Genomic DNA, 25,212 nt, shown 5'->3' on the forward strand with positions numbered 1-25,212 from the left:
ATTAATAAATTTGTTTTAGGAAGGGTGACTTCTGTGTGCTCTTAGCAACATCAAAGGCAGCAGCTCCCACTTTTAGGCAGATCTCAATTACTTGTGTTTGTGATTTTGCATAATGCAGCAAAATTATTCGAGCTGTTTTAAACCAATCTTGTATATTGCGTCTCCTGCTTTGTTTACTTCTCTTTAATGTGTTCATTTAACCAGATAGAAACGAAAACACAAGAAACTCCAGCAGCCACACTTACCTATGATCCAAGTGGTGAATGGAGAGAATGACTCCGGAGTTTAAGTGGGTCTGTTTCAGGGTCACCAAGACGGTAAATTCATGTTTATTTCTCAGCTTCTGAAAAAACTGTTCAGCTGTAGCAGTGGATGCTTTTATACTTCTGGGAGTATCTAAAAAAGAAAGAAACATACACTAAGAATAAACCAGAATTTGGTTTTATAAAGTACCCTTTACATGCGACATTCTTCTAAAAACATTATCAAGTAATAACTGAGAAATACTAGGTTTCAGACTCTCCCAGTAAATTCTTTCAACGAGATTTTATGCTACGTGTAACATAGGACAGTAAAACCACAAGACATACTGAACTGGTATTTCAGGAATCTTTCTTCAAAAACGTCACCTTTGAGGCAAAGAATCCAAAAGAACTCTCTTTGAAGAGGTGTACTCCCAAGTTTTCTCCTTACACACTTCCTATATCCTGGATACCAAAGCCACGTCAGTGTCAACAATGAACAAAAAGATGTAGTTCTTAGAATAAGACCTAAAAGACCACGATACAGCCATTTAGCTTTTCTGACACCTCATGAGAGGAAATTGGATTTAAATCTATGTGCCACCTTCCACATTGATGTCTCTAGCCAGAAGGCTCTCTATAAATAGATTTTTTAAAAGATCATTGAAATTAGTCACTCTCAGCCTTCTGTGCAGTGGCTGAAACATTAAGATCAAATTATCTTACCACATTTGTTGAAAGAAATATGTAGAACCAATTCCCATGTCCCTCTCCCCAGGCTTAGGGAAAGCCTAGCCAAGGGAGGCTTGCCCAGGAAAGGAGGAACTTTGACCCTGCACTTCCGTCTGTTTTAGTTTTGCACTCTGACCTCAGGACCCAAAGGACACAAGGGAAATAGACAGGCAGAGAAATGGATTTAGTAGATAGGAAAAAGCTATCATTCAAGCCATCTGCTAACTGAGTAAAGGCTCTCCTATTCATAGTATGTGCAAAGGGGTGATGGGAGCCAGAAACAGCTTCTGTTGTTATCAAATCATTCTCCTCTTTTTTATGCTTTAGACTAGGTAGACTAGGTAAGTAGTTCTCAGTGAGGAAACTACTGCCATTTGGAGAGAACAATCCTTCCTTGTGCAAGACTGTCCCAAGAACTGCAGAATATTTAGCACCCCTGGGTCCCAGGCCCACTAAATGCCAATGGCAACCAATCCCTGGTCATTGTGACAACCCAAAGTCTCCCACACATTTCCAAGCATTCCCTCGGGAGCAGTGCAGCAGAAATATCAGTGAGAACCACAAACTTGATGAAACAGACATGATAAAATTAATCCTACGTTTCTAGCCTCACAAATATATGGAATAAAAATGTAATCACCTGCTCTGCGTCCATCACTGGGAACGCGCAGACATAGAGAAGCCCTCAAGATACCCATAAAATAGAGGAAGCGACAAATAATCCCAATACAATGAACAAAGTGCTGCCATACCCATAGGTACAAAGTGTTGCTGGATCACAGAGGGAAAAGTAGCCAACATCATCTGGACGGAGGATTTCATAGAAGAGAAGGCCTTTGATCAGAAGTTCACCAGGTAGAGAAGAGAGGGAAAAGCACTCCAGTCAGAGGAACGGCTTGTGAAAAAGCAGAGAGGTGTGACAGGGCATGACATGACTGAAGCAGTGAATAGGAGACAATATGAGAAGGAGTTGGACAGAAAAGTTAGACTGCATAGGCAGGACACTGTGTGCCAATGTAACGGACACCTGTTGTTTCTGTCAGCATCATCAGTTTGCCCTCTTGGTTAAAACAAAACAAACTCCTCTTTACCACTGAAAAATGACCCCTCCCCACTCTTAACCCAGGCCTTCTTCTCTGCTAGAAGGGCCCCGACCAATCAGAGCATCGCCTATCCCTGTTCGCAGTACTTGATTCAGGAACAGGCCCCTAATCCAGGGCAGTGAAGTCAGGCCCAGGATATTTGTTCAAAGTTTTAGAAAAAAGAAACTTTCTGGTTTCCAAAAAGAAACTTCCTTGGTTCCACTCAATATTCACAACTCAAAAGCATAACAATAATCTGCGATTTCTGCCAGGTCAAAGTAACAGTTTCTCCCCAGGCTCCATCAGGGATAAGACAGGCTGTGGAGGGGATTCCAGGCAATTCCCCCTAGCTCCAAAACCTTCTGCCTTTTTAAGGAAGCATACAAAATGCAATCCTATGCAAATAATTCATCTAGTGTTAACTTTTAGTCCACTCTAATTTATACACAAGTGAATCATTCACAAACTTCATTACTTCATTTTAATATGATAGATAAAAACAAATTAAATTATAAATATTTATTATGCTTCCCCCCTTTTCAGGCAGGTGGAGCCTGAGCAGCATCCTTTGTCTTGCCAAGCAGGATGATAGATGGGGATGCAAATGAGAGAAAGAGAGAAAGGACTACACTGAATACAGAAAGGACGATCAGACCCACAGAGATATCTAAAGCTGTGGCCCAGAGAGCTTGAGCTCTTATAGTGAGAGAAAAGGAACTTAGAAATAGGTGGCAGCTTCCTTACAAGGTGGAACTTTAGAGAAGAGATGTTTTAAATAGGATTTTCAGGAAGTTTTGCTGTTTGGTATGCATAGAAAATGTTCAATAAATCTCTGTATTATTCTCCATTGCTTTTGGAGTCAGATTTGCAGGGAAAGTTGAAAGGTTGTATTATTTTTGTGGGGCTTTTTGTTTGTTTGTTTTGTTTCCACATGAAATGACATATGAAGATCAACCTTAAGATGAAAGGAAGGAAGATCTAAAAGAATGGATTACATTTGAGTATCATTAGCAAAATGTAAGTCATCATGGTTGAAAATATGCTGAAGGAAACGAGGTAAAGGAAAACTATTTCTTTCCTTTCTTTCTGCTTTATCTCCCCAAATCCCCCCGGCACATAGTTGTATATCTTAGTTACAGGTCCTTCTAGTTGTGGCATATGGGACGCCGCCTCAACGTGACCTGCCGAGGTGCCATGTCGGCGCCCAGGATCCGAACCAGCGAAACCCTGGGCCGCCGCAGCGGAGCGCACGAACTTAACCACTCGGCCATGGGGCCGGCCCCAAAACTATTTCTTAAAAATTGATCCATCTGCATTTTGGAAAAATTTCTTTGGTAGCCACATGGAAGGTTATCTGAAGAAAGAAAACAAGCGAATATAGGGAGAACACTTAAGAAGCTTTGGCAATTCGAGTGATCCTTGACTTTTTTGTTAGATTTCACATATTTTAAACATCACATTTTCACATCCCAAAACTCCCTTTCCCAAGTTAAATTGATTTTTTTTTTTTTTTGCTTTGACCAGTAATGGTGATACAGAGCTACTGTTCCTTGCCCAACTTGTCAGACATGTTGACGAGAGAAACCTAACAGGGATATTTGCATTGAGATGCTTAAGAAAGTGCTCAAGGAGACCTGCGGAGCAGAACATCCTCCATCCCACCAGCGTGGTAAGTGGGGTCCCACAGGGTCTCTGTCCAGCTTAGACTTGAAGCTTATTCACTCCTGCAGGGTCACTATTTAGGACAGGATCTCTCACCCTGTCCACCTGCTCCTCTCAACCCATTACCTTCCTGTTTTGCTCCCTCTATGAATGTAGGGTGACCTGCAGGAAAGGGGAACCCTTCAGCATGAACATGGCCAGGAGAAGTCCCTTTCAGCTCATGCTGTAGTGGCAGGAAAAATAATATTCTTTTTTCCCATCCTTATTAACCAAGTTATTGCACAGAGGTTTGAAAACAAGGGCTTGCATGAAAGTCCCATCTGGTTGCAGTGAAGGGCAATGTGGAAGGCCAATGGGAAGAAGAAAACCCAGCCTGGCTTGCCAAGGCCTCAGGAAGGTCTCCCCACCTGGCATCCTCAACCCAGAGGGCCAGGACACAGGGAAAGATTTTTAAGTTAGCTGCATAGTGATGGAGCGAGCAACTACAGGAAATATAAGTCACGACTTCATCATAATTTTCAGTTCTCTGTCAAGAGAACACCATGTCCCACCAACTCTTACCTCACTCTAATAATATTTAAATTTATCGTTCCCCTTACAAACATATTTTCAAGAATTCATTATGCCTGAGTCCAGGAAGGATTTAAGAGGGCCTAAACTCTGTGAGTAGCATCAGAATGAACAGGAGAGGTAAAATTCAAGAGATACTTAGAAAGTAGGCTCTAAAGAGTTTGGTCACTGATAAAACACATGCAAAAGGTAAAAAAAGGGGAGAAAATTGAATCCCATTGAATCCAAAGTTTCTAGCTTGAGAGACTGAATGAAAGGAAATGGAGTAGGAGCATGATGGTACCCAGATGGGATTTCAGTTTTAGAAATGGTAATTTTGAGGTGCTATGGGGCATGCATGTGGAAGTGTCCAGGAGGAGGCTGGCTCTACAGAATTTGATCTCAAGAGAGAGGTCAAGGTTGGCAATACAGATTTAGAAGTCATCAGAATATGGTAGCTAAAGTCATAGGAGTACCTGAGAAAATCACAGGAATCACAGGAATGAGAGGAGGATGAAAGGATGGACCACAGAAACCCTAAATCTGTAGCAGAGTGGGGACAACATATATAACTTTACACACACACACACATACACACACATAATGCTGCACACCTGATACTATACAAACTTCATCCTTCAAAAATGTATATTAATAGATTTTCCCCCTTTGAACCCACATTCCATTTTGTTCTCACAAAGCCCTGGAAACTTAACGGGGGCAATTGTTACTATTTCCTTTTTCAATGAGTAAACAAGCCAAGGAACAATCCCATGGCTCACCCTAAGGCACCCAGCAAGTTAAAGGTGTAAGGGGATGACAATTTCCGGCCCAGGGTTCTTTCCACTAAATTGCCTCCTGAACAGGCATCTTTTATCCATGCTCAACTGCCACTCACAAACAGAAATGCAAATAAGAGAGCAGCAACACAGAAAATAATATAGAAAAAGTAATTATATAAGATAACATTTTTAGTTCCTTGAGTAGAGTAGTGATTTTAAGAAAGGTCACTTTCCCCATTTGCAATTCTGTTTCCCAATTCATAAAATTAGCATTTCCGCCTTCTATTTTCATCTCAAGGATTATATAATGTTCAGAGAGACTTCTGAGTTCCCATGATTATTACTATAAGATCTAATTCTGCTACTCACCAGAAAATCAAGTCAAAGAAACCACATGCGAGAATTTACTTTACTTTATTTTTGTTATCATTTCAGTTTTCATAACTGATCATTTAATTCAGGTATGTATTAAGCAATTTCTCAACAAAGCCTATGATTGGTTAAGAACCAAACATAGAAAAATAAAGCACGGTGGTTATAAGAACAAACTCTGAACCCAGAAGAATGAGGCTCCAATGCCAGCTATGCAGATTATTAGCCGTGCCTGGCATGTGGTGAACACCATGTGTTAGTTTTGGGGATTATAATACTTATTATTACCATCACTCTCTCAAGTAACGAGACTGCAGACCTGACTAAAACTACCAAGAGCCATAACACCCTTGTGGTGATTTTCTGAGCTTACTCTCATTCTAACTATCCCAAACTCAGCCACAAAGGATCATTTTCTATATTTGAAAATTGACATAAAAGTTTTTTGCAATCAAATTATTCTTAAGATAAAATCCTGCCTACCACTCTCTGTTTCTTGAGAACTATGAGAGATCATTCCCTTATAAACAAAATTAATCTAAAGTGAATTTCTTTTCAAAGAGGAGCTCATCAAGATTACTTGAATTGCCTCTTCAGAGAAAAACAGGCTGAGAAAAGGGGCCTTTAAACACTACTACTAAGTCCTATAGAAAAGCCTATAACTCGCCCACGCTGTATTAGGTCTTTTTAATTAGAGAACTGCTTGAGTTTCAAACAAAAATTTGTTTTAGAATTTTCCATTTTTATTATGTGCAAAGCCTAAAACTCCCACTAAGAAAACAACTAGTAGCAGTTTAAAGCAGTTATTAATAAACAATGAAGCAGCTCAGAAGCAATTACATCAAAATACTCATTTTTAGTCATGGGACTACCAGGATGGAGGGATGTGTTCATATGTGGATGCAATAACAATTTCTAGGGATTTAAACAATGTGCTATGTATTCTCCATATACAATGTTAAGAGGAGAAAGGAGAGGGAGAGAGAGACTGGTTTATTTCTAAAATAAACTGTACCTTAATGCAATTATGTGTGTGGTAGTAAATATGAGTGTTGACCGAAAAGGAGAGTCAAACTGGAACTTCTTTAAGTATTTTTAATATTAGTAGTAAAAGTAAAGAGAAGGGATTTGTCCATCTTCCAATAACAAAGAAATCGGTAAGAATTATTTTCTTCCTTAACACTTAAACTGCAGCACTACAGTTGGCAACATGAGCCAAATAAGTCTTTGCCCACTGACAGGTCTCTGTCCCATCTGCAGTGTGTAGAAACCTAAATTGATTTTCCCCCACATAACCAGACCAATAAAAACAACATGCGCAAATTCAATTATAAAAACAGTCTAATCTCAGCCATAAAATGGTTGACTTAGAATGTTCCAAAACTCATCAAATTACCCTTTTTGAAAAGTCTCTAACTATGAGAAGTTATTGTCTTCTAAATTTAGGTTAGAGATATACGAAGTTAGAACTATTATCATAGTTACTGTCCAGGGCTCTTACTCGCCCTTCAACATACCCACGCCTTTATAGTGCAAACTTTCAGGACAAAATAATAGTAACAATTTTAAAAGCCATTAAAATTTTATTAACACTGTATATGCGGTTTATAAAGTCCTTAAACATAAACAAAATCATTTAAGCCTCAAAGTAACTTTGAATAAATGGGATTATTAGCTCCATAGTAATAGAAATTACAGATGAGGAAAGAGAGGCACAGTGAAGCCAACACACTTGCGATTATCACCATTAGTGGCTCAAAATCAAGCTCATTTCTATGAACTTACTACATTAGAAAATTGTTGGTTCAAAACCTCGGGAACTTCTGGGTGAAATCTGAAATTGGCCTCATACATGGAGGGCGAGGAGAGACCGAAGAAAGAGGCAGACCACTCCAGACTGGTAGGTGGCACATTAAATAAGCAAGAGACCTTACACACAAGGCTTCTCTCGGGAGCTGCAAGACGAGCAGATCTCCGCCCACGACCGCCAGAATCTTTAAAATTTTGAGAGACGCCTTAACTGGGTTCAGTCATGCATACCGTCCAAATGGTCTCAACAACACTTTGTTTCTCAAGGCTGCATGCTCGAAAACACCTCCCACAGTGGGAACAGTGGGCAGAAGATATACTCCAAGGACAGGGTGGGGGCAAGAAGCCTCCGATTGCCCAGGTCCAGCTCACGCATCAACCAGCAGCCATGTCCTCTCAATGACCTCCTCCACCAGAACCAACAAAAGCAATTACGGATATAAATGAACAAATCCACCAAATCCATGTCACAGAACCAGGACCCCAACCCAGGCCAATGTGTTTCCTGTTATTACACAATGGTGCCCACCCAAGACAATGGTGATGCACACTCTGGAGAACAGATAAACCCTCGTTTTAAGTTAACTTTTATAAAAGTATATTCTGAAGATCAGTAAATACATTTCTCTTGATCTTTGAATAAATTTAGGTTTTTCAAGCCTACAAAACTATTCACATCATATAATCTCTCAGCTAGATACTCTAAACTATTGAGACGCAAACCGCACTAAATTTTAAAACCAAAAGCTTTTTAAAAAGATAATTTTCAAGTAATTCTCCTTCAAAAGTTATTGGGTAAAATGGATGAGCAATCCACAACTTTTCATGGAACAAACCCATATGTAAGAGTGAGACGACACCCTCACTCTACAGACATCTAAATGCCCTTTACATTACTAGGTTAAGGGAACCCAAGGACATACTCTTGGAAAGTCAACTTGGAAATTTCCCTTCTACATTGTATTCCCATTAAATCCCAAAACAGTCTCAAAAGTTTCTTCCAAATCCACAGCTAATTATAATTTGATTCAATGCACAATAAACATACGTATCTTCACGTATTATTTACAAAAATGTTTGTTGGCTTAATGTTGTGAATATTCAACCACATAAAAACATACATAAAACATAAATATAATCAGAAATCAGAACCAGAAGCATCAACCAACCATTCAAAGAAACAAAAACAAATAATAGGTTCTATGCCTGGATTTAGCAACTAAATCGTTGACTTTAAGCAAATCATTTATGACTCATACGTTGGAATTTTCATTAATAAAGTAGAACAAAATGGAGTCAGAATGTAGGGGGGCAACAAATTATAAAACATCTCTATCATTTGAAGCATAAAATTAAAATATTAAAATTTTATACAAAACAGATATAATACAAGTTATTAAGATTATTCCATTTTGTTTATTTCAATTCCATGCTAACAAGTAACTTTCTAATAATAATTTGGCTTGCCCAGTATGTTTTCCTTTAAAGAGAGCAGTAGTGATCAACTAGTATGAGTATTCTGGTTTAATTCACTGTAATAATCCTCACTGTAGATTAAAATTAAAATTGGCACTTGAATTTATAAGCAGCTTTTGGCTAGTGTTTAGAAGTTCCTCAGAACCTCACCAGCGAAGATACTGCTGTTTAGTTACCAGCAAAATGAAGAAGGAAAACAAGCCAAAATAGTGTTCCTCTTTATCATCTCTTCTCCCAACTGCAATAATGTTCAAGGATAAAGCCAAATAGGCAGAAATATTAAGCAAACAAAAGGGACAATGATAATTGACCACGATGACGATGACAATGACGATGGTGACGATGTCACTCACAAGTTTAACAGAGTGGTTGCATTCCTCTGTTGATCCTGCCGTATTACCTGTAAATAGCAGTCTCAGCAACATCATTTGAACACATGTAGCAGATTTATGAACCAGTAATTTGCATAACTTTATTTAAACCAACCCAAAATATCATATCAAGTTGAACCCAAACTGAATGCATACAATTTGTCAGCTAATATCACAAGCCAGTGTCTTAAATACATAGGGAAAATTAAATTCATGGACTATCATAATTTACAAAACATGCTTCTGCCTTCGACAATAGCCATTGAAAAACTGAATCAATGAAATGTTTGAATTTCTTTAAAAAAAAAGAAAAAACGAGTTTTCACTGATCTCACCTTTAATAGTAGATTAAAAGACTCAACTGCACCTTTGGATACTGACACCAATTATTGGTGTATGAGGTACTGCTTAAATTGGCAAATTACTCACCTTAACAGTAAAGTGTATAATTTTATGACATGTAATTTTTCTCTCTTGTGAATTATCCCATCTGTATTACCTAGCTATATCTTAAATACATATATAATACTCTTTGTAAAGTGTTTATCTATTACAAGAGTAACTATAAGTGCAAAAGAGAAACATACATAAATTTTTCTTTTAAGTGAAAACTGAATCACAAGTCATTCCTTTATTTTCCTTGAGGTCTGATCAAATATAAGAATGAAAGAGAAAAAAAATTTCTATCCAAAAAGCTGGCTATCTTTTTATTCACAGGTGCTGGTGTTTTGGCTTTAGTAGAATTATTAGTGTAAAAAGAAGAAAGCATGAGGCTGACCCAGTGGCACAGTGGTTAAGTTTGCACACTCCGCTTCAGTGGCCTGAGGTTCACAGGTTTGGATCCCGAGCACAGACCTACACACTGCTCATCAAGCCATGCTGTAGTGGCGTCCCACATACAAAACAGAGGAAGATTGGCAAAGATGTTGGCTCAGGGCCAATCTTCCTCACCAAAGGAAAAAAAAAAAAGAAGAAGAAAGCATAACAAAATGAAGGTGAGATTTCTATTATGTATCTTTAACATTTGAATGATACCTATTAATTGACAAGAATAAGGAATATGGATCTATAATATAGTTTTACATTTATAAAATGTGAAAGTTATAAATTGTGCAACCTCAGATTGCAAGCAGATTCTAACAGAATCTTTGCTGAATAGCTAAAGAGATAGTACGTGCTGCCCCATCAATTATGCAGAGCTGAAGTGCTGAAATGCACAATTTCATCTTCCACCTAATAGGCCAATTTGACCTGAGACATCAATTTTGGGAGTTTGTTCTGCTTTTATCTTTCTTTAATTATAATAATCAAATTATTTGAGAATAACAAGACACCAAAACATCAGTTATCATGATTAATCACCCTATCAAAATTGTGCTCTCTTTTTTTTTTTTTTACCGTTGTTATTTCCACTACAAGGAACAAAACAGCATTATAAGGTACCAAAGGACATGGGGCCCAGGATGATCAGTTTCTCAGTCCAGAGTTTCAGACACTAGCCATTATGTCAATCCCTGCCCTTGTTTCCCCAGGTCCCCTATCTGCTTCCCCTCAGTTTCTGAGACAGTCATGATAACGATGCCAGAAAATCAGAAGTGGGGCTCAGAATTAAGTCTTGCTACTCAGACATTCAACAAAAAAAGAGTTCTGAGAACTTGTGAAGCTTCTAAAAGAAACCATCTTCCAGCCCCACCATGTTGGCCCAGTCTACAAAGCTGAGCTGCTGCTTCAGGGTCCAGCCTAGAACTCTAAACTCCACCCTGCATGCCCATCTGCTTGATGGAGGCTCTGCTGCTCTGTCAGGATCTTGCCAATTCTCTCTGCTGTCCCTCAGGAACGGATGAACCTGCTAAAAGGCGTCAGAGTGCTAGTCCATCGAATGACGTCTGCCTGTCTTTGAACTGTGGGGCTACTGGACTTGCCCCATTCACCAGACTGGATATATCCCCAGCTCCCTCTCATCTTACACCCTGTCTCCACCCCATCCTATCACCCTCTTGGAGTTTCTCCCACACCTATAAGTTTTCCTAAATTAAATTCACAATTTAAATGTTACTCTAACCCTGAATAAAGCACAGAAGATTCACTTATTGTCGAAGCTAATCTCTGGACTTCACCTCACTAGAAGCTATATAACCTCCACTTTCCCAGGAGCCTTACATCTAATTCCACCAAGCCTGTGAACTTCCCATTTCGAGGCTTATATTTCTCCCTAAGTGCCCATTCCTGGGCTACAAATTGCCTCCAGTTTCCTGCTCACTTTAATTAATTCACCAAATATATGCACAGCACTTGCTATGTGCGAGGCATTCAACAATGAAGACGAGGAACAATCCAACACTATGACCTGTCCACTTCACCATAGCAGAGACTGCTAGTTGCCCTCCAATAGCAATAATTCTCTTCTTTTTAGTAATAAAACTCCCTACTTTTACCTGGGCACATGGCTGTCCAGCTAGAAATTGCATTCCCTAGTCTCCTTTGCAGTTAAAGTGGCCAGGTGACTTAAGCTCTGGTCAACAGGAAGTGAGTAGAAGTGATATATGCTTCAATCCAGATTTTATTATTAAAAAGGAAACTGATTTCCCTCCATTCTCCTTTGCCTCAGACCGGAATAGGGATATGATAGCAGGAAGCCAAGTTCTTCAGTGAGGACACGGGCATTGTGGGGCCTTGAATAATCTCACCTGGCAGAGCTACCCATCACGCCTAGAACCACCCGCCTACCTCTAGACAGTTACGTGAGAGAGATGAACCTTTCTTATTTGAGCACTGCATTTGGGCCTCTTTGTTACAGGAGCTTAGCCTATTCCCCAGGTAATCCATCTCCCCAAGTTTCCTAGGACTCATTCAGATGTTCCCCTGGGTGTCATTCTTTAAAACAAGGATCAGCAAAATTTTCTGTATACAGCCAGATAGTAAATATTTTGGGTTTTGCAGGCCACATACATCTCTGTTGTATATTCTTTTTATTTATTTATTTTTTAAATAATCTTTTAAAAATGTAAAAGTTGTTCTTAGCTCAAAGGGTCATATAAAAATAGGCCATAAATTTGGCCCATAGGGCCATAATTTATTGACCCCTGGAAGCAACAAATATAGGTATAATTTCCCTTAAATAAAGGGTAATTCTCTTATATCTTTAGTTAGTTATGTGTCTGTCTAGAAAGGCAGACTAAAACAATGTGATAAAAGGCTTAGTTAGAGCAAGTCTATATGCTATGTATGCAGAAAAGGAAGGAGGCAAATACTGCCTGTTAACTTGCTTTCATCACTGCTGTCGATGTGTATATTTGAGGGCATATCCTATCTTCTCTCATTCTGTGATGCTTTCCAAGAGCAGGATCAATTTTGTAATTCTCTTATTTTGCACAGTCCATGTAGAAAACAATCAATAAGTGTGGCAAATTGTCTTGTTCAATGATGACTTTGCCACCTACTTCTATGCCTTTTCATAACAGTGTATTCTCTGCTGAAATAACTAAGAAAAGGTTACATACAGATTTATTTTGCCTTCAAATATTCCTTTGCACTGCCGTCTACTGTAATATGATTTAACAGGTGGAGTAGGGGCCGGCCCTGTGGCCGAGTGGTTAAGTCCGCACGCTCCGCTCCAGCGGCCCAGGGTTTCACCGGTTCAGATCCTGGGCGCGAACATGGCACTGCTCATCAGGCCACGATGAGGTGGCGTCCCACATGACACAACTAGAAGGACATGCAACTAAGATATACAACTATGTACCGGGGGGATTTGGGGAGATAAAGCAGAAAAAAAAAAAGAAGAAGATTGGCAACAGTTGTTAGCTCAGGTGCCAATCTTTAAAAAAAAAAAAAAATAGGTGGAGTAGATGATAACCCCAACGAACTAAACTAGAATACACACTGAAAGTTTTACCACAGTGTTTCATATTGTTATGTATTAAGAACAAAGACTCTCCTTTCCCCTTGGAATGTGAACTGGCAAGTCTGCATGGGGATCCAAAATGTATGAAAAGAAATTAGTTCTTTGTAGCATTCTGAGATGAGCACGTTCCTAGAAAAGGGAATAACAAGGGCCTCAGTTAACAGCAGGTTCAAAACTCTCCCCTCAGATGATTACAGTGTGGGTTATTTTCTTAGAAATGTTATAAATTTCCAGAATCAGAGAAAATTTCTAATTGAATGGCCAGGAATACCCCCCAGAGACAAATGAAAGCACTGGACTTGTCTTCTCTCAGCTTCAACATCAGTTTTGAGGATGGCTGTGTGTTGACCTACACAGAACGTTCACAACACCTAAATTAGCGTTCTTGATTTTTTTCCTTTTGCTGTGTAAGATCAGATTTTAAAAAACAAATCAGACAAAAAGTCTACACAATGGCCTATAGATAATTTCTTCACTATATTTTACACTCTTTAAAGCAGAGGAGAACCGGGCATCACAAATAATCCAGGAATTAGAATGCAATGAGGATTTAACATGTCAATTCCGACCTTCTGGACAATTCTTTTCCTTTCATGATAGTCCACAGCTCTGACTGTTTGCTATGCACTTTCATTACTTTTCAGTGTGGCACTTTGCACTCCCTTATATCTTTCTCTGTTTCTTGTTTAATTGCTTTATATGTCAGTCTTAGATCCTCAGAAAGACTGATTTTAATCTCCTTGAGGGCAAGAACTGTACATTATACTTCTCTTCTATCCCAATAACTATCAGCAATTATAGCCCAAGACAGAGAGAAGCAGTTCAAGAAATATTTGTTGAATAGAGATGAATTAATTTTCCTTTTCAAGGTTTGGAGGATAAAACAACACACCTGCCTTGGCTGTGTGAGGACAGGTCACTCCCCTCCCCTCCCACTTCTCCACTAGAGCAAGGTTGACAAGCCCAGACTTGCTGCACAGCTCTAGGCAATACCTGATAATCTCACATGTAAACACAATTCATCGCGCACACAGGTTTATGGAGAGTCCTGGGAGGCACGGCCCATCCTAATTACCATGCGCAACTACCTCATTAGTCCAGGCAAGGAAAACTGTTAGAGTTTAAAATCTTATGAACATAACATCTGAATGTACTTTAAAACAAGCTGCTTTCTTTTATCCTAGAATTTCTTATTTGCGATTCCAAGTCATATATTCCTTCTTTGCTTTATATTCCACTTCCACAAAATTGTTTCTTTCTAGCATTTGGAAGATAAAATGGGTATTTCTACCTTGGTATCACATTTAGATATGGCTCTGAATTACATACAGCTATGTGAAAGATGTATTTCCATTTCTAATTTAGGAAATTAGGTCCAAACGGCAACAATGTATTTCCTATTTAAATACCAACGTCCAATGATTCATTCACATATTTCCTCATTTGCATACCTTCTCTCCCTTATCTGTACAATCTCACATTCACTCACCAGAAATATACTCTAATTTTGTTTTCTTCTGATGTTATACCTTTAGCATTATTATTCATTCTTGTGCATAAATGCAGAAGACATACAGTATACAAATGTGTGGGTGTATATATATGTGTGTGTGCATGTATACAAAAACAGACACATACACATTTTTGCTTTGGTCAACCTACAATTTATAAATGTGGCTGTTTCCAAAACATCATTGGTTGATCATTTTTTAGGATATTGGCCTGCATTTTTACACAGAAGCAATATTATACATGATGGTTAGGTCCTCAGAAGACTCAACCTTACTACAGTATGCTGTGGGTGATTTAAATCCAATGGATTCTGGTTTCAAATATCCAGTACGCTGAACTCAGAAATGCCTGGCACCTGGATGGGCAAGGGAGAAATACAGAAGCCAAGATGAGATAGAGACATGAGATAACTGAACAAGCTGTGGACTAGATATGGAAGAAGGGAACCAGCAGGTGAACTCAGGTTTGGTTCAAGTTGGGAAATCCAGGCAGCGGAAGCAGGATGTGCAAAGTGTGGAGGTGCGCAAAAGCATGGTACATTTGTGGACCTAGTATTTTTTATGGCTAGAGCATAAGGTGTGTGGGAGGAAGGGGGTGGGGGAATGGAGGGAGTCTAGACAGGTGGTTAGGAACAGATCATGGTTCTGTGATCAGTCTTTTCAGAGACACTGTGTTACTCAGAGAACTGCAGGGCTAAGATGAAACCAAAGCAGAAGCCCAGTTATATGAACTGGACCAGCAGAGTGGGGCACAAGGAAAAGGTCTGACTCAGTAGGCATGTAGCAGCATATGGCTTTTCTTAGGAACACCAGGCACCAGGCATTAGCACAGTGAATTCCAATCAGTTGTACCCCCACACTAGTGGGGCGAGGTCCCAATGTATTCCCTGTCCTGCTCAGATCTGGCTCAGGAACTAGGAATGGGTGGCACACAAGGCCTCAGTCACCTAAGCCTAAAAGTGCTGACACAGACCACCCTTTACAGCTTGGCCTCCAGGTAAAACCACATTCAAACTTCCTACTTAGGACCCTAAGAATGTCTCTTCCCTAAACACCACCTGTAAAGGGAATGGAGATTCTGCCTCCCTGAGCCACATTAGGCTATAGGAGCAGGAGCAACAGCCTGTGATGCTTCTGGCACCTCCGAAGGAAGAAGCGAAGAAGGGTATAGAAGAAACTCAGGGATCTTCAGAAGGACTAGCATACCTAGAGCCAGTGGGGAAGGAAGAGGAGTAGTCTTGGGGTGAAGAGCACTCTCTAAGTGGAGAGCCACTGGCAAGAAAGAAATCTCCCCACTCTCAAAGTATACCTGGAGACACTGGCAGTGTCTGCACACAGATGGGGCTGAGGGGTTTGTGAAGATGCTGAAGTTCAGATGAGTGTGATGGGGAAGCTGGGGCTAATATTTTCCTTTTCTATTTTTTTTTTTAGGAAGATTAGCCCTGAGCTAACATCTGCTGCCAATCCTCCTCTTTTTGCTGAGGAAAACTGGCCTTGAACTAACATGCGTGCCCTTCTTCCTCTACTTTATATGTGGGACGCCTACCACAGCATGGCTTGCCAAGTGGTGTCACGTCCGCACCTGGGATTCGAACTGGCGAACCCTGGGCTGCCGAAGCGGAACATGCGCACTTAACCACTGGGACACGGGGCCTGCCACAATATTTTTCTTCTAAGTCTAAAAGAGAGACTTATAAAGAGATGAAGAAGGAGCTTGTACTTTAAGAGGAGGGAGATACATAGAGCACGAGGTGGCCCCACAGAGACAGATGTTGCTGCCCCTCAGGAGCAGTGGTCACCTCTGCAGTGATCCCTGCAGTCAGAAAGAGCAAGCTCCTCAAGGGCAGGGACCAGGCCTGTTTCGCTTCATCTTCCACTGTCTACCTAGCATCCAGGATAGTGCCCAGCACATAGTGAGCCTTCTACAAATATTTGTTGAATGAATAACAAAAAAGCTAGCATTCACTGAGTGCTTACAACATGAGGCACTTTTCTAAGTGCTTTCTTCATATTAGCTAAGTAGGCTCTGTTCATGTCCTTATCTTACAGAGAGATGAAGTTACTTGTTCTAGAGGGAGCGGTTCCTCAATCTTGGCACTCTTCACATTTTGGACTAGATAATTCTTTGTTGGGGGGATTGTTCTAAGGATTGTGTGATACTTAGCAACATTCCTCACCTCCTGTAGGACCCCACCCCTAATGGTGACAACCCAAAGTGTCTCTAGACATTGCCAAATGTCCACTGGCAGACAAAACTGTCCCTGATTGAGGACCACTGTTTCAGGCTTCTAGCGGATAAGTGGTAGTGCCAGGATTCGAGCCCAGGCAGTCCATTGCAGTGTGTGCCCTTAACCTCTACATTACAGCTGCCAGACAAGCATACAACAGCCAGCATTTAGTGACGGCTTACTATGAGCCAGGCGCCATGCTGAGCGCTTTCCTACACCATCTTCTCTCATCATCACCTCAGCTGTGCATCTGGATAGCTACCTTTGAAACCAAACACTACAGAAGAGTAATTTAAAGTATTTTTCTTAACAAGTTGATTCATATCTTCCAGATACTTTTTCAAATATTTTTGGAGGACTCAGAACTACATTTGGGTTTTCTGATTGCTAAGGCTTTGACTTTTCTCTCCCATTTTTGGTAACAGCCGTGTTCCTAACAGAACTAAAAAATGGGTTAAATTATCCGCATTAAATCAATTCAGATTTCTATGCAGCATTAAGTACTTCTATCGTGCCAGGTTTATTATAATGTCCTGAAATCATCTTAAAGTAGAGGCACAAATCACTGGAGAATAGCTTCCTAGAGATGTGAGCTCCAAGAGTAAAACGGCCTTTGTGAAAGCTGCACCGGCCGTTACTGGATTGTAATGCTGCGAGTGCGCTTCACAGAAGCCTCGGCTCCCTAGGAACAGCACAAGCAAACCACAATCCATTGAGCTTCTCGCTCTTGTTTTTTAAATTTATCTAGACACTGAAGTCCGAGGAGTCCAACTGCAAATCCTTCTACCCGTCTTTGGTATTTAGAAGATGCAGCATGAAAAATATTCCTTATTAAAGGTAACAAAACCCACTGAGAAATATGGTACTAGAATTTGGTATCATGATGCTCCCCAAAGCACAAAAAGGACATCTGAAATTATGTCAACAGAGGATACCTTGAAAGGTCAGTGAGAGCACACATGTTGCTGACTATATTGAAAAAGCAGCAACTACTACTCATGTGGAACAATTGTGAAAAATGGTTGTTGTAAGTAATGTCAACGTGAATTACGAAGGCAATATACAAATTGTGAGTACCGACCCTTCGCTGCATAAACATATCTACATTTTGAATAAGTGTGGGCACTCTGGAGTCAGTGTGTACTGAGTTTCTATGCCAGTTCCATCATTTTCTAGCTTAAGCAAGTTAACCTCTTTGGGCCTTGGATATCTTGGCTCCCATCTGTAAAATGGTAATAATAATAATACATAGGGTCATTGTCAGGATTAATACATATAAACCGCTTAGAATAGCGCTTGGCACATAATAAGTACCCAACTAATGTCCCACATACATACACACACTCATGCACACACACTGAAATTCAAAGAATTCAGATTGATGTGCAAGAATAAATTGTTGTGTGAGTAAGTAAATAGGCAAGCCCCCATGCCAGATAACAGGACATGTCTGCAGCAATTCTACCAGAACTAAAATACTTACATTTTTTATTACATTATGAGTGACAAAAAAGTCAGGAAAGAATAGAACATTTCTCTAATAGATATGGATATGAACAGTCATTTCAACACGCACATCATCAGCTTTTAATAGCCGCAGTTGTAAATGAGTTCATCGACTAAGTGGGAATACGGTGAACTGCGAAATTGTCTTCTGCTGGTCTGGGAGCAGAGTTTCAACATCTGAGGAGGAGGAGGACCTGATGACTGCAAGATGGCAATTTTCTGAGTGTGATGAGGGGGTTTAATTTTGTGCATCTCCCACACCTCCCCCCACACACTCAATCTGTGCCACATGAGTGAATTTATATTACATCACTTCCTGTTCTTATTATGATCTTTGTAAAATTTTTCTCTTATTCCTTTACACCATCTGTGAAGGATTATTCTCTACCACTGTACTAATTACGCTTCTGCAGATATTTATATGCCCCTTTGGTAACCTTGGTAACCCCAAACAAAAATTTTAAAGAAAATTAAGGCACTGTCATCATTATAGGAAAAACTAGTGTATGTTTATGTTTTCATAATACTTACGACAATGGTAGTAAAGAAAAAGAAAACTGTACTAGAAGAAAACAGAGATGATCTATTATATACAAATAATACGCAACATAAGTCATAAAAAAGAATTATTTGTAACAATGACCCAGATCAATGCTTTAAGCATCCATAAGATTTCTCTTCATAAATATCGATTAAGAACATGAGCATTAGTATGTAAAACCAGGAAAATCCTGCACTATCCAAAAAATAATATCGATATTTGAATATATGAATAATGGCAAAATAAAAATGCTTTCCAAAAAGAGCCCTTCAGTGCTATACAGAAAAATTAATATGAAATGTGTACTTGTAATAATTCAATTCAGAGCTCTTTCTGCTACTGGAAATTTTTTTCACACTGCTAACACAACTTAGAGAAGTTTCCACGAGAGGACTATCATTCCCTCAGTTTACTGTCAAGGCTATGATCATAGTGAAAAGTTTTCATAATGACTCCACTGAAAAAGACCAAAATAATTCTGCTCTTCTAGCCCATGATAACACCATTTGCCTGCCATCTGGGGACACAGCTTTGGATTATTTTCTGGCAACTGGGCTTGGCTCCACTGCTTAACCCAGGTTGTCTCAGTTCCTCCCACGACTAACAGCACACACTTACGAGACAGACGCCACAGGTCAGGTTTCCATTCTGATTCTCCGTATTCAATGTTGTCTTATTGTCACTACCCATTCAACCTCATTCCAGGCCACTCTTCCACGTGCGCACTGCATTCTATCCACACGAAACCACTTGCATGCCTCCAAGGGCACCAAGCTCTTGAACTCCCCATATCTTTGCAAATGCAGTGTCTCTGCCTGGAACGTCCTTCCTTACCTCATTGTCCTGTCAAACAGGCACCTAAATACTTTGCAAGTTCCAGCTCAATCAAGGACCTTGCTCCAGGAGGTTGTCCTGAAGACCCCCTAGAGGTGGTAGAGGTAGTGATTTATTCCTCATAGTGCCAGCCCACTATGCTCTAGAGCTTTCCACATGAGGCTAACCATATAGCAGGATATTTATCTGATTTCACATCAACGTCCCTCACTACACTGTGAATTCCTTGAAAACAGTACTCAGGTCTTATCTATCCCAATTTAACCCACTTCCTGACATAATTTAAAACTCAATAAATGTGAATGGATTAGTAATAGCCCTCATTTATAAAGAACTTACTATATACCAAGGTTGCACATTTATCATCTCACTCAATAATCCCATGAGGAAATGACAGATGACAAAAATATATTTTTAGTCACCACTGAAGACAGCCTCCCAGAGATGAATGGCCAAATGAAGAAACGAATGACTGAATGAACAAATAAAATCTTTCAAATAAACTGGAATATTGGGGCTAGTGACCAGTCATCATCTATTGACTCTCTTTTCCATTTCCACCACTTCCACTCTAGTTCAAGGCTCTTGATATCCCACTTCTGGATGCTGCAATAGTCTCCTAGTCCCCCTGAATCCAATCTTTGCCTGTTCAAATCCATTCTACAAGATTGTTTGTTAAGCTGCATGTGCGTGGATGCATTGCTAAGAGTCTGTAGGTTACCTATAAGAATTGTAACATTTTGTGACTTGTTTGATAATAATTTTTTAACACTCATATTAATACATTCTTGAACATCTGGAAAACCACCTTGTGGGGGACTGTGATGAAATCTCAGTGACTGTCTTGGCATTTTTGTTTCTAACTGCATTGACTTCAGCAGGACTATTGTAATTGTCACAGACAAATGCAAAAAGATATGTGTAAATAACACACACAAATGGTGGCTTTGGGCCAAGAGATGGCCAGCTTACATCACTGAATACTGTAAGAAGAAAAGTTTCACAGTATTCACAGCAAAATGCCAAGGGAATTGAGTCATCCCACAGTACACGAATTGGGCTTAAAAGAACCTGCATCCTATCAGTCACCATCATATTTATGTCGTAAACAACAATTTAGTTTTTCAGCAAAACATTATCTATCATATTAAGCTAATGCTGTTAATTTGTATTTACAGCTTTGTATTTAAATTGTAAATGTGCTTTGATTTAAACGTAAGTGTAAGTGTTATTAGCACAAGGAATTTATACTTTGTTTTTCATTTACATAAATTTAAGCAACAATATAATACAAATAATTTAGGTACATAATAGGACCCAGCAAGAATTTTTTCTCCTTTAGAACAGGTTTATGCAATACACATGGTTGACAAATACTGACTAAAACATCCCAGTCATTTCATATAGTGGCCTTTTTTTTAAGTAGTCATTGTCTCTCCACGACTAAAAAGTCAAAATCCACACTGGCCCAGAATAGATTCAAGACACATGTCTATTGCTTTGATGTTAAAACGAACTTTCCTTAGCAAGGCTCTTTATTTTTCTTTCTAAATAGCATAATATATACTGCATCCTCTCTCAACAAACTCTAAGTAAGCAATGAAATAAAGAGGTTCCCTGACCAACAGAAATTTCAACCACATTTTTATAAATCTCTAGCTGAAAACACATTGTACCACGAGTAAGTCAAAGGTGCTACAGGAAATGTAGCTATTCATTCTCTCCTTTTTTTCAAGGCAGGAATAGGTCAAATATATGGAAAAGAGATATCATTTAAAATGCTGAAAATGTCTTTCTAAGACAGTTGTTTATGTGTCTGAATTTGAGGAGATTCCAAGCAGTTTTGCAAAACACTATAAGCAGGCAGACCCCTAAGCCTGATATTTTTTCTGGAAAATATTCTGAAAGTAGTGCTTTTTGCTGGCATATGACCTATGGGGGAAAACCATAATAATTTTATTAAAATTCATGAGTTTAAAACAAATAGACCAGTGAACACTTGTCCACTGGGCAATGCCTCAGAAATCTATTAGCTGAAAGTACAATGGCTAGAAAAGAATAGAAATTGGCAGGCTTTGTGGTATGACACTTCAAATTACTGCAATCTCCCTGATTGTCAGAAGTAACTGAACTTCTTTAAGTGCACCCCGTGGTCTTTTTCACATTCCTTACTTCTATATCATGTACCTTGTCTCAACTTTCTATAGATCAAATCTTTAAATATTAGATATCTTCAAGAATCTAATTGACAGGTAATACTATTTACATTTTTCTTTTCAAAAGGATAGCACAGACTTCCTGTCCTAGCCATAATGGAGCAATGGCTATCAAACTTACCCTCTACCATATAAAACTATAAAGTTAGACAGAATACAGAAAGCAACTATTTTTAGTCATTGGACAACAGACACCACAGAGCTGTGATGCTTGAGAAAACTTGGCTTCTGCCTACGTGTGCTTTCCAAACTGAGGCACAGGGAAATCGATGGAGCTCCAAGAGAGAGCAGCAATCTTTGCTGCACAAAGACAGAAGAGAGATGTGCAGAGGATAAGCTCCAGGAATCTGCACAGGGTTCCCAAGAACCCTGTGAATTTCCAAAGTTTGGCCAATTACTAAGCTGTGCACACACTGCGAATGACTCTAATAGACTGGCTAGAACAGCTCCTGAGAAGTATGAGCTGAACAGAGATTCCAGAGGTCACATATAAGCATGAGATTATGACCATCCAGAGCAGAGGGACCTCTCTGAACACCAAGAGTGTTCAAGCCCAGAAGCCATGCCTTAGGAGTGGAGCCCCTCTAGCTCTAGAGTAACAGCTACTCTAGAGCTGCCTTAAAAAATCCTGAAACGAAGCCTTAACAGAATAATGAGAAGCCTCCAGTAAAGTGACTGCCTATCAGAAAAAAACCTCAGCATTCTTCTGAGGAAGACAATAGAATAGAATGCAAAGGGCCCACAATAGCCAGAACAGTCCTGAAGAGGAACAGAGGGAGGAAGGAGGGAAAGGACAGCGGTAGGGAGAGAGGGAGGAAGTTGGAAGATCTCCACTACCTGATTTCAAGACTTACTACAAGTCCACAGTAATACAGGTCCACGGTAATCAGGACAGTGTGGTATAAGAATAGCCCAAAGAGTCTAGAAACAGGGGCATATTTATATGTTCAAGAGATTTTGACAAAAGCACCAAAGTAATTCAATGGGGAAAGGATAATGTTTTTAATAAATCATGCTGGAAAAATTGAATGTCCATATGGAAAAAAATCATCTTTGAATTCCATCTCATATCATAAAAACAAAAATAAATTCTAGATGCATTATAGAACTCAACATAAAAAGTAAAAACTATAAAACTTCTAGAAGACAGCACAGGAGAATACCTTTGAGAACTCGAGATAGGCAAAGATTTATCAGACAGAGCACAGAAAGCATCAGCTATAAAATAAAAAATAGATAAACTGGATTTCACCAAAATGAAAAACTTCCGTTCACCAAAAAACTTCATTAAGAAAATAAATAGCCAAGTGTACTGGGTTGCAGAGCGTCCCCCTAAGGTTCATGTCCACTGGAACTTCAGAATGTAACCTGATTTGGAATTAGTTAAAATAAGATTATACTAGATTAGGATGGGCCTAAATCCAATGACTGGTGTCCCTATAACAACACAGAGACACAGAAACACAGACACATAGACACAGAGGATAAGGCCAAGTGAAGACAGATGCAGAAATCGGAATGACGAAGTTACAAGTCAAGGAACACCAAGGGTTGTCAGGAGTTATCAGAAGCTAGAAAGAGGAAAGAAAGGATTCTTCAGAGGGAGCCTTGCCAATACCTTGATTTCAGATTTCTGGACTTCAGGACTGTGAGAGAATAAATTCCTGTTGTGTTAAGCCCCAAAGAGAGTTTATCATTGTGCACAAGGGATAGGAAAGGAATCTAACTTTTTTTAATTACAATTTTTAAAATTCTATTTGAATTTTAGACCAGCACCCATTCTATTATTTGAATTCTGCCAAGCCATAAACTGCCGGACAATTCCAATTTGTTCCTTACTGAATATCTTTGGACATAGCCTCTTAATCCCCTATATTTTCCATTCAAAAATGGAAATAATGAGAGTCCCAAAGTTCCAATAAAGTTTCCTAAATCTGGGTCGAGCCTCTTTTTCTATACAAACTAGGAAAATTTAAAGTCTTGGATACTTTATATCTTGAAAAAATTATGATTAAATAATACAGGCTTCAAGTTTCATTCTAAAAAGCCAGCTGTCGTATTAATTGTTACATATGTCAAACAAAAAACCCTCCCCATCACAAATCAGTGCATATATAAAAGGACAGAGACCATTAAGTGGGTATAGGCTTTCCTAATCAAATATTATGATTCCTGACAAAGTCTACCAGGTACAAGGAAGGGGACAAGAATGAGGGACAGTATGTAGAGCTGTGCTGTTCAACATGGTAAAAAGTAGCGTACGGTGTGGTGTACAACGTGGTGTGCAGTGGCTAGATCAGTACACTAGCCATGTGAGGCTATTTAAATTTGTCATTAAATTTAAATAAAATCTTAAAATTCAGTTCCTCAATCACATTAGCCACATTTCCACTGCTCAACAGCCACATGTGGCTAATGGCTACCATATTCAACATTTCCATCACATCATTCTGTTGGACAGCTCTGATTTAGAAAGGGAGTTGAGGGCAAGAGACAAGTCTAATGTAAAAGCTACATTTTAAATTCAATAGTTTTCTGAAGTGAAGGAAATGAGCCAACGCTAAGGATTAAGATTTGGAATTTTGTGAACCAGAGACTTTTCGTAAACACACACACACACACACACACACACACACAGCCCAACGGCAAAAACTAAAGGTCAATCAGTTTTATTATTGTATCTGCTCTCCGGTCACATTAGAGTCACCCCAAAGAGCTTGTGGCAGCAAAATTCAATTTCCTCCATTTCCAGGGAAAGCCTTTGAGCCAAGATGTACTTTTTCTCTGACTGCCTTAGTTGGTTAGTCTCTACGTCAAGGATTTAATCCTGAAGCCTTTTAAAATTCAAGACTTTAGATTAGAAGATGACTTGAGCTCCATGCTAAGGCAGTGCTTATTCTGGGCTTATAAAAATCCTAATATAATAAAAGTGGACTTGCAACATTTACACCCTGAGCACGAATAACCATATGGACTAATGACTGGAGTGGATCCCTTGAAGTTACTGACTTGCCATGTATGTGGTTTAATGCCATTTAAGAGACAACTTATAGGCCAGATGTCTGTAAAAGTGCTTTCATAGAATCTGTGGTTCATTTTGCAAGTGTATATTTAGAGATTATTGACCCCCAAAGACCACAAAAGTTCCTTTGGAGCCATCATAGTTAACGATGCATTTATCTTAAGGAAAAATTCTAGCACTGCCAGGCAGTCTACGGTGCCAGCATCAACATGGACATTCTGTTTTTATGAAGATTCTTGATACCACAGATGGGAATGGCTTCTTTAGTGCCACCGGGATCTAATCATATCAGACCCCACTAAGAGAGTGCTCAGTTTATGGATCACTGGCAATATTGATCAGCACAGCTCCTCTGGAACCATTATCATTTGTC

General features: G+C 39.4%; 1 protein-coding gene across 6 annotated transcripts in view; it reads right to left on the reverse strand.

The window, feature by feature from the left end:
• The window catches only part of NELL2 (neural EGFL like 2), a 362,368-nt gene that overhangs the window by 263,034 nt on the left and 74,122 nt on the right, over positions 1-25,212 (reverse strand). For all 6 annotated transcript variants that reach the window (XM_023643416.2, XM_070271280.1, XM_023643415.2 and 3 more), the window contains one exon: positions 246-396. In XM_023643416.2, coding sequence (XP_023499184.1) covers positions 246-396 — 151 coding nt within the window. The remainder of the gene's footprint in view (positions 1-245; positions 397-25,212) is intronic.

The sequence above is a fragment of the Equus caballus genome, chromosome 6 (assembly GCF_041296265.1).
Source record: "Equus caballus isolate H_3958 breed thoroughbred chromosome 6, TB-T2T, whole genome shotgun sequence".
NCBI classification, from domain to species: domain Eukaryota; kingdom Metazoa; phylum Chordata; class Mammalia; order Perissodactyla; family Equidae; genus Equus; species Equus caballus.